The sequence below is a fragment of the Falco naumanni genome, chromosome 11 (assembly GCF_017639655.2).
Source record: "Falco naumanni isolate bFalNau1 chromosome 11, bFalNau1.pat, whole genome shotgun sequence".
NCBI classification, from domain to species: Eukaryota; Metazoa; Chordata; class Aves; order Falconiformes; family Falconidae; genus Falco; species Falco naumanni.
In genome coordinates, this window is record NC_054064.1 from 1,176,726 (window position 1) to 1,193,448 (window position 16,723).

General features: G+C 36.7%; 1 protein-coding gene across 9 annotated transcripts in view; it reads right to left on the bottom strand.

Moving 5' to 3' along the window:
- Positions 1 to 16,723, bottom strand: part of NEK7 (NIMA related kinase 7) — a 75,557-nt gene that overhangs the window by 16,256 nt on the left and 42,578 nt on the right. For 8 of the 9 annotated variants that reach the window (XR_005830086.1, XR_005830082.1, XR_005830083.1 and 5 more), the window contains exons 6-8: positions 12,719 to 12,827; positions 10,307 to 10,414; positions 2,335 to 2,429 (exon numbers count right to left, since the gene is read on the bottom strand). Coding sequence is in view for 4 of the 9 variants with exons in the window: in XM_040610103.1 (XP_040466037.1) it covers positions 2,335 to 2,429; positions 10,307 to 10,414; positions 12,719 to 12,827 (312 nt within the window). In the remaining 5 variants the exon portion in view is untranslated. Of the gene's footprint in view, positions 1 to 2,334; positions 2,430 to 5,586; positions 5,729 to 10,306; positions 10,415 to 12,718; positions 12,828 to 16,723 lie in introns of those variants that run through there. The other variant, XM_040610107.1, reaches the window with a different exon arrangement.

Consider the following 16,723-nt stretch of genomic DNA (forward strand, 5'->3'; position numbering starts at 1 on the left):
CAGACTTTAAAATATACTTTCAAAAATCTTACTGGCCACATAGTTAGTACTGAATAATAGGCTTTAATATAGGTTGGAAATAATTTTTAAAAACAACATACATTGTAGCAAATTAGTCTAAACTTAAATTAAAACATAACTGAAAAGAGTTTAGCAGCAATTATTTATTGAGGAGTGATAAACATGCCACAGCTTTTCTCCAATTAAGCTGGAGAGAATCCAGAGCACATATGAGCACATATCAACAAGAAATCAATATAGTAAAACATGCTAAAATACAGGCAATAGACACCCAGCACAACACTGCACGGGTAATAAAAATGCCATGCATTAGTCCACACGTCTTGAAGATCCTTAAGTAACCAATTTCAAATAATTAAAAAGAGAAAAATGCTAAGTATATATTTTGAGTTTACCTAAAATTTCAAAATTACATCTATGTGATCAACAAAGAAAACTCCACCACCACAAACATCTGATATGTTGTAGAACTAACTAAATGGGATAAATGCACCTCTAAAAAAAAATAAAAATCAAAAGCTATAGTCAAAGATGCTGCCATATACTATAGCTGTATAATATATATAAACAATAAGTATCCTAATAATTACTTTATTCTTACAATAAGGAAAAAAATCCAAACATATCTCCATATCAACTTAAATACCATCCTGGTAAAACTTCTAAAATAAATGAAAAGAGGGTGGTATATAAACATGCTGAGTTAATCAATGAATTAAGTTATTTAGCTATTTTGAAATTATTTACGAGATCAAAGAAAAATTAATATTCACATATACAGCACACATACTGTACCAGCATCAAAGCAGCAAGCTCAATTTTTTTTCTTTATAAAAGTGCTATTGATTTGTATTCAGCAATTTTATCTACTTTAGAAGAAAGCTCAACTTTTAAAAATTAACATTTATTTTATGTAACAATTACTTATTCAACTGTTTTATTTGTTTGTTTCCAGTTTTAAAAGATTCCTTAAAAAAATCAATACAGGGAAAAGAAGTAGTAATAGTGAAAAATCTTCATCACCTGTTCCGCTATCTTTAGGCTCCTGCTTGCACAAATGTGTAAAAATCAAGCACTGCAATTGATGGCAGTTGCCGTGGTCAGTACTAAGGAATCCCAATATGGGATTAAGTTTCAGTTCAGGACTTAAACTTTTAAATACTTGCTGTGAGGTATCAGCCCTCATTCCTGTCAATTGTTCCCAATGTTTAGAAGCAACAGCTATACACAGATCTGTAAAGTCTGCAGAACTGCAATACAGGTATTTGCCCTTTTAGTGTTTAAACTACTACTACTGGAGACAATTCACCTAGTAGTAACACACAACTTTAACAGTTTGACAATGTTTTCTACCAAATCCTTAAAATAACAGGAGGTGCCAATCCTCTTTGAGTATGTGTTAAATGAGTTCTGCTGACTCACTGAGGCAGGTGGCTTGTAGGTAAATGAAAAGTTACTTGGGTGTATTACTTTTATCTGGAACACAAAATCAAATTTTTTTCCAGCATCCTTCTACAGAAGTGTTTAGCCTTTTGCTCAACAAATGATATGCGAGGAACTCTGAAGATGTAGTTGCCTTAGAAGCCTACCTGTTCTCCCCACCTTCATTCACCTCAATTTCAATGTACACATTCAGATCTTTTCTTTCTCAAAATACAGCATCATTTACAATTGTGTGTCACCTACCAATTTTGACCATATGAATACAGAAAATAACGAACAATTATAGTTTAACCAATTGGAGGAGCAGAAAGAGTAGAAAAAATAGTTAATCCATGCTAGTAGTAATAAGTACACAGGAACCCATTTTTTAAATTGTTTTACCTAGGTTTTAAATAATTTTAGAGAAATTAAACTTGTATTAAAATAATATATCACAGTTTTTGAAAGCATTAGTTGGCATCCTCAAGTCAGCCCTACTATTTCTCAATGCATGTATTACCAAAATCATATAATCAAAGGCCATTAAAATACCTAGATCAATTTTACATGTGCTTGCCTTCATTCATTAATCCTTCAGTTACATCTTCAACAAACAGCTGTAAAATCTTTGCAGCAAGCCCAGTAAAAGGCAAATCTTGAGTAATACATAAATGAAAGAGTATTTCATATGTTGAAGTTACATAAGAATTCTCATCACTAATATTAAAGACAGATAAAAGAGCTGAAAAGTAGATTTTCCACAATGCTACCTACTCTTCTAAACAACAAAGACATAGGAATAGATCCTAAAACAGGACTTAATACATGTGGAGGGGAGGGAAGGGGGTGAGGAGCACAGTGTTATTAAGTTCACTTATATATCAATATTACCTCATACAGCAGACAGCCTAGAGACCAGATGTCAGACTTGAAGTTGTAACCATTTTCATGTATTCTCTCTGGAGACATATAATAAGGTGTACCAACTGCAATAAATACAGAAGTATTTTAGAATGAAAATTCCTGTTCTTATATAGTAGTAAAAGTACAGTTTTCCTGGCTGAAAAAACATTTTCCATCTTCTGATTCTCATATTCCTGCATGTACAATTTCAGTTCATACTTATGACTCTTCACTTTGATAGAGATACACACGAATTAGGTATCTGTTTCATTCAGTGCAGCTTTATTTTTACTACTGATACCTAATTACCAGAATTATTCCATCATAAAATACTTCCAATTTTTTCTTTTAAAGAACTCAAAAGTAATTCTTTTTCTGAAGAGAACAAAAGGGAACATAGTACATGCACACGCACACATCCCCACTCCTTTCCAAACTGTTCTCACCGTGGCTGGAAATGACAACAGCTAGAAATTCCCTTCCACGGCTTGTACTTGAGTCATCTGTTCTTCCTTTTGAGAATATAGGCATTTGAAAAAGATGCTTTTGAAACTAATAAACACATATTAGTTTGAATATCTGAAACTACAATTGAGCCCGAGACCCAGGATCTTCCGCTTCCCCAAGAGGAAGGCAGGCAAACCTGCGAGCCCAGCAGAAGCCAAGGTTCCTGCAAGTGCCTCCTCGGCCATCTGCTGCGGGACTAGACTCTGCGAGGGCTTCTCAGGTCCCAAATCCGTGGCTGTCCTGGCCTAATCCTGCCTCAGAGCCGCCGGCTCCGCAACATCTGCTCTTGAAAAGCAGTATTTACTAGGACTGTCCCAGAGCAAATTTACATTGCATAGGCCAGGACATCTCTCCCCTTGATTTTCATCATACCCTATCCACCTGCATCACAAGTCACTTGGAAGAAAAATTCTGAAAGATGTTTCAGCTCCGTAAAAAGAGCCATTAAAACCAAAAAAAATAATATCCACATGAAGGGTTCATATGTGACAGATCTATAAAAAAAAGACGTTACAAAAAACAACAGTAGTGGCAATTTTGGTGCATTGTCTCTGAACTTGCTCCCTGTATCCTCCCAAGTGACTACCTAACAGCAAAAAGAATCACAGACCTATGTAGATTTTTACTTCAGTTTTGTGTGGAGTATTTTGAGCACTGAATTCTGATGATGAAAACCAGCTGAGTTTTGTGAATTGAATACAAATTGCTCTTATTTTGAAACTAAACATCTTGCAACACAGCCAGGTATTAAAATCAGCATTATCACTTCAAACTACAAAAAACTACAGTACGAACCTCAGACTATTTTAACACAGAGATCTCCTATCACTTCTGCACTTCTGAATTAGCCTCACTTATTCAGAGCTGATCTCTATACGAATAGTGGGAATGGAGATATGAATGAATATATAAGTAATTCCAATCTGAACAATCAAGTTAATAGTTTTAATTAATCAGATTAATAATTCTACTCAAATCTCCAAAAGTTAAGTTTCTTTCTTTGACAACATGCCCTATCTTTTAGAAAGGCTGACATCTCGAACTATGTCATACTACCTTAGGAAGGAAGGGGAGGGGAGTGGGTTGGTGGGGAGGCGGGGGGAGGCGGGGGGGAGTGCTTTCCTCCTTGAAAGGCTCAGCTCAGATTGGAAAACGCAGTACCACCTTCCCCCAGGTCAGACCACTGCTGCTGGTAACCCCTAATTTCAACTGATCTCCTTCTTGGAAAATATTGAAAACAATATTCCAAACCAATATAAACTGAAAACGTGCTTCTCTAACAGATATGCAAAGATGGGGGTCCCATATTGCATCCTACAATGGATTTCACCCCCTAAATATTTTAGAGGAGGCTTCTAACCCCAGGAAAGCAGAGGGTGCCATGGCCCCCCCTCCCCAGAGGCTCCCTTAGTGCTGGCCTGAGGAATCATTGCAGCTCCAAACAGAGAACACAAAAGATCAAGAGCTTAAAAGGAGAAAGGCTGGGGAAAGGCAACTCAAAATGATGGAGTACTGTGAAAATCATTTACTCTCCTGGGATGCTTGTATTCACCCACAACAGAGGAATGGTCAGGAGGGATGGTCTTTTCCATGAAAAAAAAAAAAAAAAAAAAAAAAGGCATGCAGATGGGTGAACTGCAACACCAAAATAACTACCAGAATACCCAGGAACAACTCTGTTATTCTAATGTATCAACAGCAGTACTTTAATGTGTGTTTAGTGACAGCTATCTTAAAATTGCAAACTAAATAAACAATTGGCATGACACAGCTTTCATATTTTTATCATCCTCACTGTTATACTTTCCCCTTTTTTTTTCTTTTAATTTTTTTTACCTCAAGGACTTGCTAGCTTGGAAACCTCTGAAAATTCTCAGCTGTGTTTTGTAGCCATTAACTAATGCACCAGTTTAGTATATTCTGGTGCTTTGTTGACAGAATTCATCTAACAACGAAAAATAAGTTTAACAGTAATCTGGTTCTTAGCTGATTACAGCAGCACTACCTTTGCTGCTCTGAGACATCACACGAGTAGCTGGCAGTGAGTAATGTGCCAGAAAGAGGCTTCACAGAATCCACGGGGGACAGCTGAAAACAGAGAGGTTTGAAGGTTCATAGTTTACCAAAAGCAAAGGTAATTTTAACCAGTAGCTCTGGGAAGCCTGCTGATACATTAGAGGTCTGATATGACTGTGAAAGATTGATGATAGTGAAAAGGAAGAACAAATGCGATCATTTTCCAGCGTTTAGCCTAGTGTAACACCTTAACTGCAATACAACCTGAAGCCCTCAATGGCCAACAAGTGAAAGGAGCTGAAGTTACAGTTATGTTAGTCATTGAATCACAAAAACAATCTGAAGATCTAGACATCATTACCACTTGTAAACTGTTTTTAACAGAACATGACACAGAAGATTCATTATTCTGATATTCAGGAACTAGTGAAGGCATTGCAACAATCCTTTAAAACAGTGAGTCATCTCGGTATGTACCACGGGCAGGCAACTACCAGATGTGATTATATATTATGTTTCTGTCTTAGATATATTTTTCTCTTAAGTGAAATACAGCATCACAATACTATAAAGACCTATGACTTTCTTCACTCATCTGAGGACACATGAGTGGGATAATACAAGACACAGGTGTAACACATTACGGTGCCTATGGTTTTAAGCACACAACCTATAGCTTTAGCATTCTGTTCATTGCATTTGCACATCTCTGCTAACCTTCAGGTCTGAACGGTAATCTCCTTGAAAATGGCCTGGGTCAAATAAACTCCTTTCTCAGAATACACTGCTGCTCTGGAGCTCCCTCCCTTTAAAGATGCTGCAGATCCAGAAAGCGTTGTTTCTTTAGGCAAGCTTTCTGCTGTTGGGAGAGGCAATGGACAGAACTGACATGGCGGTTATTAAGGGACAAGAAGCTGGATCTGAAGGATCAGAGGCAAAGAAATTATGAAGAAGGGAGTTATGATACAAACATTCCACCTTATTAGCTGCATAAACACGTAACTCACACTACAGCTAAGTTAGAGGAATGTATGTTCACTTAAAAACCAACAATGCATTGAGAAGTTGGATGAAATACAGTAACTAGCTCTAAATACTATCAAGCATTTTTAAGCTGGGAGAAAAATCTGCCTGGAAAACATTAATACTTCTTACACAAAACAGTCTAGTGGCTGATTCAGAAGGTGTTTAATAGACTAGTTTCAAAAAAGGCCATATAATTATTACTGACATTCCATGCATTGGAATTTGTAACTATCCAAGTTCAGGAACTAAAAATCACCTTAGTAACTCTTCTGACTTTTAAAGAACTCCAAAACAAGACTTAAGGTTAAAAAAACCACAAAGGCCCCATTTATTTAAGTAATCAAAAGATATGGAACAGTGAGGGTAACCAACCACTGACACAACAAATTCTCCATAACTATAATTTTTTATTATTATTATTTTTCAACTCATTCATTTCAATATAGGCGCTGGATATTTGTAAGTCATAGACTTGTCTTCAGCCACAGAGATGAGATATCTCTACATTTACTGCACTTACCCAAAGTATTTCTGCAACCTAGCCTACATTACGCAAATAGTCTAACTGCAGAAATGAATCTAAAAATATCCTGGGTTTATATATAATGTAGCATTGTAACAGCACACCAATTTATCTTCAGCTTTCAAATTACTCTAAGAGATCTCAGGTGTTTGTCCATAAAGTAAGAGCTGCTTTAATACAGTTTCTTTGATGACTGCAATGGATCAGCTGCAGATTTCCGTGCTAGCCTTTCCCGTACACTCAGGGTGCCGGTTCTGAAAGCGGTTTGGTTTGCAGTGTGAATGTGGACCTTATTCCAGTCACAACAAAACAGTGCTGTACACCACCACCTCAGCACTGGCTCTGACACCCTCCGCAGGGTTGGAGATCCGTATGTAAGAGGAAAAAGGAGGATTCACACACATTTTTACAAGGTATTTTATGCCCCACAACCTGCATGAGTTTACAATCAAATCCCACAAAACAGCTCTATGTGAGGGACCAGAGTAGTGTGGAAACGACAGAAGTTGTCAAATCACAGAAGAAACACCAGAATTCAGTACAGAGAATCCTTTGTTTTCAAGCATTTTAAAATTGTAGATCTGCTCCTTTGCCCTGCAAGAAGGTATTCACATCATGGCAGCAGGGTCCACCTGGACAGTATACCGTGCAGCTCGCCAGTACAACCACACTGGAGAACTGAAGAGATTTTTTATTTTTTTTTTTTAAATGGAAATACTAAAATATGGACTATCCCTAAATCTACTGAATGGCTAACAAAGATAAGAACTGTACATTTCCATGAGCTGGCCTCAGAACTGCCATTTCATCAAAAATTATAAGGCCTGGCATTCAGCAATTAAAAAAAAGAAAAGCAAAAAAAACCAGCAACAACAAAAAAACCCAGTCACAGGGAAAGGAATAAGCAGCCTTTCTTGGATCATCTTCCTCTTTCTAATATAAAAGTCTTCTGAAAACAAAAAATTTTGTCAAGTTTGCATCAAATCAACAACACTTAATGGCTCCACTTCCTTTGCATTTTTGGAAGAAAGATTTTCTGTTTTCAAAGGGGTATATACATGCCACAACAGAAATTTCTATTGTTTTGATAAGGCTGTTATAGAAACAGTCAGGAACATTAACAAACCCTGTCCAGTGCAGTATTTTCATTTGTTTCAAATGGACAATCAGCAAGTATTCTAATTAAATCAGTATTATTCATAATTAGTAGTTATAAGCGGTAGCTAATGAAAATTTTAGTACATTTCTTTATCTCTGAAAGCCTGAATCTAGTTTCCTACTGAAATTTTTATAAAGCCTGCAAACAAGTATAAATTGCTACACATAGTATGTTTTTAATTCACTGCGTTTTGTGCACCAAAGGTTTATGGAATCATAAAAAGCTACAACTTTGAATGAAATTTCAGGAAAGCCAGCATCAGAAACTGCATGAGAAATTAATTTTAAAAAATGTCCTCTGCTAGTGACGTGATAAATCAGAGTGCCACTGTCACCGAAGTTAATAGCTGAACAAAAACTTTTTCCTAGGCTGAATTCTGACATTAGATCATAATTAAGAGGGAAATGAGAGAAGATGAGATGGGGGAAAAAAAGAAAATAAAATTAACAGCTCTTCTACGGAGACACAGCACTCAACACTAGAAACAAAGCTTCCATCTCCTTACTCCCTGCTCTCTGGATGACTTTTTATGTGTAAGATGAACTTTAAAGGGCTTGGAGGTTTTACGCAGTTTTTAACTCTAGCTCAGTCTTCAGCCCCATTGCAACCACCCCCCTGCAACAAGCCGAAGTAACCAGGGTTGAAGCAGTTTGTTCCTCTTGTAACTTCCTGACTTCTGCCACAGAACACCAGTCCAGCTCTGCCGCCCTCACAACTGACTTTTGCTGCCTTGGTGCACTCCTGCCCACAGACCAGGATCTACAGCTTCCTGCAAACACCCTCTCCACGCTGCTCCGTCACATCCTCCTGCCGTTCGCAGGCAGCAGCAGGACCTAGCTGCGACAAACATTGTCCCCAGTGCTGCCAGACACAGCCACTGGGCTACGATGGCACTTGATATAATACGCTGTGCCATGAACTAGTGTCACATCTTTAGGGCTATTATCTGAACTCCAGCATGGAACCCAAGCACGTTTCCAGTCTTGACTCACAGCTTCTCTTCTGTCTCTTTCTCTCTCTTTTTTATTAATGCCAAGATTGCATGTCTGTGTCCGAATTTCACCTCACCCCTATTAAGATCTTACCAGTTACTCGTGGTTTTGACTATACCAGTATCAGTATGCACCAAACGTGATAAAAAATAGGAAGGCGCAAAAGAGTGACTAAAGGCTTTCTGAAAGACAAGGAAGTAAGGATTGTATCAAAATTTTCCTTTCTAGAATAGATGGGGGTTTACTGTTAAATATCACGCACACCTCACACTTGGTACAAAATGCTGAACATCAACCCTCTCTCTTTTTCCACACTGTACTGATAACCAGGACTACCTGAGTAAAATTAAATTAGAAGGTGAGGATAAATATGGCATATTTTAATCCATGAATTCTGATTTGTCATGGTCTAATTAGAAACATCAGCACCTGAGCAAACACATTTCTTCCTGTCCTCCCGTGGCCCTAAGACAGGGAATTAGTATTACTTCACCATTCCTGGTCTTCTTAGCCATTATCTTCCTTATCATGCACTCATCAGGCATATAAAAATATCCAAATGCCCAATTACAGAATTGTCACTGTAATTTGTTAAAAATTCTCACTGAGCATCGCATGAATTGATTTTACCTATCTGTATCCCAGTATCAGCAAGGTGTCCTGCCTGCCTCGATAGCCCGCACAAGGAACAGGAGACAGTTTTGGATGGTCCTGCTTTTGAGGGCTCTGAACGTTCGTTTCACACCCTCTGCAGTCCATGAACGGTCCTGAATTCAGCAACCACTAAACACAGCCACTTCAGCAGGGGAAAATACTCTTTTTCTTAACTAAGACACCTATGTAACCATACTACAAACACTAATTCTTAGATTTCTCATTAAGCAGATGCTACTCCATTTACAAGTCTCTTCTCTTTTAGAGAGATCCTCTTATATTCTGTCATTTGTCCGTTCCCTATATTTAAAATTAAAGTATCTGTCAAATTTTTACTTTTTCTTCTTTAAAGGCTTCTTAGTCATCTAGTCTCTACATGCTACTCAAACAATGCACGTTATATGAAAAATTTGTTTGGAAAAAGACAATACAACGTTAATTTTTATGTGCTATCAAAAAGTAAATTGAGCATTTCAGAAAGGTTTCTTTCTATTCTTGTAAAAGTTTTCTAGGATTTGGTTTTGGTTTGCTTCAGGCTGTTTTGTTTTTGAAGTCTCTGGGGTTCATAAAGCCTAATTCTGATGTCTCCTTGACTTACTTGGCTTATATTGAGAAACTCTACCTTAAAACATGAAAGCTCCTCTGTTAGCTGTTTCAAGGTATACAACCAACATCATCAATGCTACTTGTACAAGCACACAGAACTACGAGATTCTTTCCGACACTGATTAAAGTACAAATGATTTTTTTAAAAGTGCATCCATATTGTTGACCTTATTTTTTCCTAGCATTTCTAGAAAACGCTACTGTCACTAAGACTTGTTTTGAGCCAGAAGCATACACTAAATGATTTAAACAAAGGAGGCAGGGAGGGACACCAACAAACTGCACTGCCGAACGTGACACCACAGTGTTACAGCTCTTTTGTATTTGTCCATGGTGCTGACCACCTTTATTATTATCAGTATTAAGAAAAGCTTTAGTTGGACCTAACCCTTTTCTTCCTCCTCATGAGTTCGCACAGCATTTTTACCATGTAAAACAGTCCACCACATCAACACCTGTCCCTGAGAAAAAGCTTACCTAAAGAATGTGCAGCTGTGGTTTTGGAGCTGAAAAATCGACCAAGTCCAAGGTCTCCAAGCTTTACTACGCCTGTAGCTGTAATGAACACGTTAGCTGGCTTTATATCTAAAAAATAATAATTGAAAAATTTAGAAGTCACAATGAGGTTGCAAGAAAAGCTACTGCTCTACTAATAACAGACCAAAATAAGTTTTTATTTACAGCTAACTAACAAAATTTGACTGTGCTGTTCAGAAAGAGCAAGTCTGGGATCTGGAATTTCAAATTAATTATCTGAATAGTACAAAAATCACTCCAGCAAAAAATTAAAAGCCATGAAAAGTAGTTTAAAAAAAAAGCAAGCAAGCAAACAGCAACACAAAAACCAAAAAAACCCACACCCAAAGAAGCATATACATTGAGTTCATTCCAACTCTATATAAAGACTTCCATTAGAACTAGAAAACCTCTCATTACGTCCTAAATAATGGACCAAACATGTTTTCCAGAAGTGTAAAACGTATTTTTTATCACTTGTGCTGATCAGATTACCCACAGTGGCATGATGTTATTTGAAATTTGTAATTGATTCTCTTTAATAGCAGGCATTAAAAAAAAAGCAGCAAGTTTACTCAGGAGAATGGTTATTTGAACTCATCAATAGAATTGGGCTAATCAAGTAGAATTGGGCTAATCAAGTAGAAACAAAGAAAAATAGCGATGTATACCCCAGACAGTTATTTTTCACAAGTAATATTCAGTTTAAGTTTTAATCCAATCCTCTAGCGACAGAAGCAAAGATTTTTATTTTATGATTTTTAATAAGGTACCTATCCTGTTGGTTTTCTAAATCAACTGACCTGATACTTGTCTGCAAGTGGGCGTAGCTCTTACTCAGCTCAAGAGCAATGCGCTGTGGCTCTCAACTATCACTTAACTTTGATGAGGGAATTACAGTTTGCATAAAATATGGATACAGTAAAAGGAATGGTTAATAAACCATTCAACCAACATTTTCAGGTTTCCAGTAAAAAGTTACAAAACCTTATCTGATTTAGAAAGGAAGACAGACAATTATGCTGCTATCTGACCTAGTTTTCTGGAGTTTGGATCACCCTCTGTGTAACATCCAACACAGCTATCAGCTCAACTTAAAAATAGCTTTAGTTGTCATTGGTTTTGGTGTGTGACCATGGAATTGTTATATTTGCCATGGGTTTGCCAGAAGCTTTGAAGGTAGCATTTCAGTTTAAGGAATTTAAACTCACTTTGGTTTTGAGCTTAAATATACTGAAATAAACACGTTTAGCAATAAAAGCATTAAAGGAAGAAGAAGAAAAAGAAGAAAAACAAAAGAATCTGTAATCTTATGTCCTTCTCTCTATAATCTGCACTTGCAAGTATCTACATATGCATGAAGGTGGGGGGGGGGGGAGGGGAGGGGAGGGGAAGGAGACTCGCAAGGGAAAGCCATTTGCAGGGGCAGAGGCATCTAAGTTGATCTGTTGAATGGCGCAACATCTCCAGCTGCAAATGACAAAAGCTCAGCAGAGATCGAGGGACTTCTGCTTTCAGGCAGCTATTTGCACCAAAGCAGAAGGTAACCACCAACTTAAGACATGTAATTTCACCTGAACCCAAAGAGACAGCCCAAACACAACTTGCAACCCATAGCCAGAGGGATTTCCAAGGCAAAAAAAAATTTACATCTGAGAAGCAGCTATACTACTATCTGTTTTCTTTGACTCAGTTACAAGGTAAAACTAAAGACAACATATGGAGGAGACTGCAATATTGCAGCTTAAAATTGGTAAAAGAGATTCAGTACCTGACAGAGATAGCTGGGAACTGCAAGGGCTGTTGGGACACAGTACTTGACACAGAGATTGGAAATAGGGGAGAGGAGCAGAGGAGAGAAAATGCTCACGGCCGCACATAATCCAGTAGATAAGGGAGTGGGAGAAGGGCCTATACATCACCAGAAGGCATAGCAGGAGGCAAATAGTTTTGTAAGAAAAAAAGGTGCAAGAGGTGAAAAGAATGGATGGATAGCTGTGCAAGAATGCAGGTAACAATACTTGGGAGAGACAATAGGCAAACAACAGGACAGAAAATAAGAGCCAGCAAAATGAATTGAGCAAGCAAAGAGGTTGCAGTAGCAGGTTCTCCACCACTTACAGAACTATCACTTATTTTGAAAGCTTGGTATCACAAGTCACTGCTGCAAACAAATGCCTACCACAACAAATGTACAACCACGAACTTGTGTCACACTTTTCCGTTACTTATAAAACGTTAGAAGCATACATTGTGTCAGCTGTCAAAATTGATTCCATGATGATATTAATCTGGTGTCATTTGCATTGAACCAGCTTAATTCTCACATAGTAAAAGGTTTAGTAAAGACAAATAATCTTGATCCTGCATTACCTCTATGCATAACACGACGAGAATGCATATGTTCCAAGGCACTGCAAAGCTGAACAAAGTACTTCCAAACTGTTCTTTCAGGAATCAACCTCTTCTGTTTCTTAAAATGCTTAAAGAAGAAAGAACAGACATTGAATATTAAAATTTAAAACTTGCTTAAAATGACTGAAAAGAGAAAACAGAAAATCGTTTATTTAAAAACCAGATACAAGAGGCTCACAACCTAATAAGAAAGGCATAACAAAAGTTGTTGACGCACAAAGTTTTCCCCTTAAACATTAATACATGTATCATCAATGTATGTGTTTAAATAGTCAACACACAGAGCCACAAATGACATTAATGAAATAAAACTGCTAGCCCAAAATAAGGGATTTATATGGTATTTAGCAATCCTCAGTGCAGGATTAATGTGGTCAGAATAGCGTAGCATAGAGTAAGCAGCAACAGAACAAATAAAGGTCAGATATAAGCTTGTGTGCCACAGAACTTCCCGAAATAAATACTTCCTTGTACCAACATCGATTTCCATGCCCTCATTTTCTAAATAGAAGAAGAAAGAAAAACAGTAGTGACACACAATCACAAAGATCATGTAAGAAGAATCAATCAGATTAGTCTTAGAAACTTCTGCAATACGTAAAAGGGGACCGAAGGAACTGTGATTTCTGAACATTTCATAGCGATCTAATTCCTGTTCAAACATTTTCCATCCTGTATGAAGAACCATTACCGATCACTGGTAACAGTTCAGTGGCCTGTTAAAGCTTGCATGAAACATAATTATGCTCTGCTACACACATCTCCTTCTTATATTATAGTCAGGGACTGAAATAACACAGTCCTCCAAGAATACATACTGAAAACCTGGAATTCAGCCAATGCTAAAATGTGCAAGTTTGATCATTATAAATTTTGCAGCAAAAGGTAAGACTGAAAAATTGTTGCTCATTTAGTCTCTCTTTTTAAAGAATTCATATTTTGACAGATTTTCAAGTTAAACACATGAAGAAAGCACATTAACAACATCAACACCAGCAAAATTTTAGAGGGAAGGCACAGTACTCATTTTTTTAATAGCATGAGTTCACACGCACATTTCACAAACATGTACACCCTAAGAAAGTTCATATAACAAACATTTAATACTCCAGAAAAATAAAAATATGTTCATATACCGTGTTAAAATGTGCCACTGAAGTTGACAGCTGCATCTACACGTTACAGACACACGCAGGAGTACGAGAAAGATGGTTTTAAACTAGCTATAGCAAAATGCATCAGTCATACAAAGGATCATAACATTCCACCAAAATGGTTTTTGTTATAGGGATTATTTCAAAATGCATTTTCATTTAAATGAGGCAAAGCATATAAATTACTTCTTTAAATATAATTTTTTCTCAGTCTTGGACCAAATCCAAACAAACCCTGTGTATCTGTTCTCCCCATAGCTGGATTTGCATATCAGAGGATTGTTTGATGTCAACAGGAAGATGGAGACCAGGTTCCTTTTCGTTTTAAAACAAATACACAATACATGTAAGTATGTGCACATAAAAGCATAGTTCCTCGATTTAAAATGCATTCTGAAATCACCATAATTATAACTAGGTACTTTATTTAAACACTCTGAATTATTATTTCTTTAACTCAAATCTAAACACAAGCAGTGATGAAACATCATTCACATAATGTCTGAAATGAGAAGATTTTCAATTACAGATTTCCATTCCAATATGCTTACAGTATATCAGCGTACTTTCAAAGTATGTATCTACAAATATTTTTAGCATTTTATTCATTTGCCATCTATAACACTGTATCTGACTGTACACTACAAAATCGGCTTCAATTCTTACAGTGCAAACATGCAATATAACAGTTTTTAAGACAGTCTCGTTCTGTTGAAGGCATTAATTATTTTGCATTATAATAACAAATTCTCTTCCTGAAAGCATCCATGATATTATTAACCCTGTAGAATTTACCGATCTAAAGAAGATTCAAAAGAGAGCTGCTAGATTTACTAACAATGTTTAAACAAAACAAAGAAATACACACCATTTTCATTTGTACAGGTTTAAAAATAATCCAATTATCTTTAAAATAAACTCATGGAATGTTATTTTGTGTAGTAATTAATTACGCTATCTTCTTTCCTCAAAAGACATACTCTCAATGTTTTCTTGGGCTGTTGTCCACCAATAGGCAAAACAGTGATGAAAAGCTTCCACTGCCAAAAAAGATCAATTTTGCAAAACTAGTCATTGTAACAAGTTGTACGTTTCCAGGAAATGGTCTAGCAGGCAGTGTTAGTTCTGAGAAAAGTCAACAAAGAAAAGGAATTCCACTCCTGTTTAGAACCTTACCTTCTAACAAGAAATATAAGTCGATGGAAAACATGGTCAGAACTATTTTATCCCAAAGAGCATAATTAAATTCATACAGCACATATTAACTGTATTCAAAGCCAGACCCATTTTAAAATAGTCCACAATGCAAAATGCCATTTTAATAGTTCTGGGCTTTGCCCCCTCCCTACAGGGAAACCAAAAAGCCAAAGACAGGATGCCAAGACAGTAATTTTTGACCACTAATGTAGCGGATAGTAGTAACACCACAAACAGTTAATACTGAAACTACTTCACACTGCCTGGCGCTGTAATGTCTCAAGCTTCCTAAGGTCCACATGATCAAGTTAACTTAATACAGTTATCCCCCATCGTATACAAGATGCTATTACTTGCCCAAATTTGACCTCAAAGGAATACAGCCTGACATACAGCTTTCTAAAGTACTCTCATCTTCAACATCTCACTATTCTGCTTCTTCTACCTGTCTGAGGCTCAAAGGACAGTTCTGACGTCCCTTAGACCACTGACTTTGTAGGGTGTGACATTAAAAAAACATAATCCTGTTTGAGGTGAAAGATCAGTCTCAACACAGCTGAAACTGGACAAAAAGGGAACTGCTTGTACATGTGCATTAAAATTTGGCCAGTGTTGCAAACTAGTGTTTTGTCAGGTAAACAGAGAATATCAGGTATGCTCAGGCAGCAGACTGTCTCCCAGCAAGAATTATTTGTTTCAAAAGCCATATCCCACAAAATTTCCATCTGTCTTTAAGAACGAAATCACAAAAAACTACTTTAAAGAGTTTTCACAATGTCAGTACAGATAAAACTGCAATTCAGTCGTTTAAGGCAACTGGAAATTTTTGTGGTCATACATTTGCTATTCAAATGCCTTACAGAGCTTTAACGTTTGTCTTTTTGTCCCTTTTTACAGAATGACTGAGAAGTTTCATTATGGGAAAACAGAACTTTCTTGGTTCTCTCTAATAAATTGCTAAAAGAAAAATTAAATATCCTTCAAGTTTCCCATCCTTAAATGTAGCTGCCCTGCACCTAAACAGCATACATCATTCAGTTTCTTGGAGACATTAAAAAAAAAAAAAAATAAGACAGACAAGAAAAAAGTTTAAAGTCAATATAAAAGCATGGAATTATATTATACTGATTTTCTAAAGATGATACTTTAAAGGTCAAATTCCAAAAGCAATTAGCAAATAACCTTATCTAGGCTTAACAAGCACAGTTCAGAGAATTAATACACAGGACTTTGGCTTTTATAAGAAAACTAAGAATTTCCTGCCAATAAGTAAAGAGCAGACAGCATAGATGATTTCAATACAACTGGAGATTTCAGGTATGACTGCCTACATCTCAGTAACCATGCTTGGAAAAAAATTAGCATTCACTTCCGACGTTAGTGTCTCAGAGAATTTTAAGATGTGATTTACCTTGGTTTAGAATTCATTGCATAGGAAAAAAATAGGAATAAATGGAAGGTTGTTTAAAAAAAAACCCAAACCCTAGTGTTTAAGAAGCGAAGTGAACTATAGAAAGCAATATGTTTATGAACATCTCTTGCCGAAAGATGATGAACTGAACATCTAAACGATTTTGCAGAGTCATTATTAAAAATAAACAGTCTGTGAAAC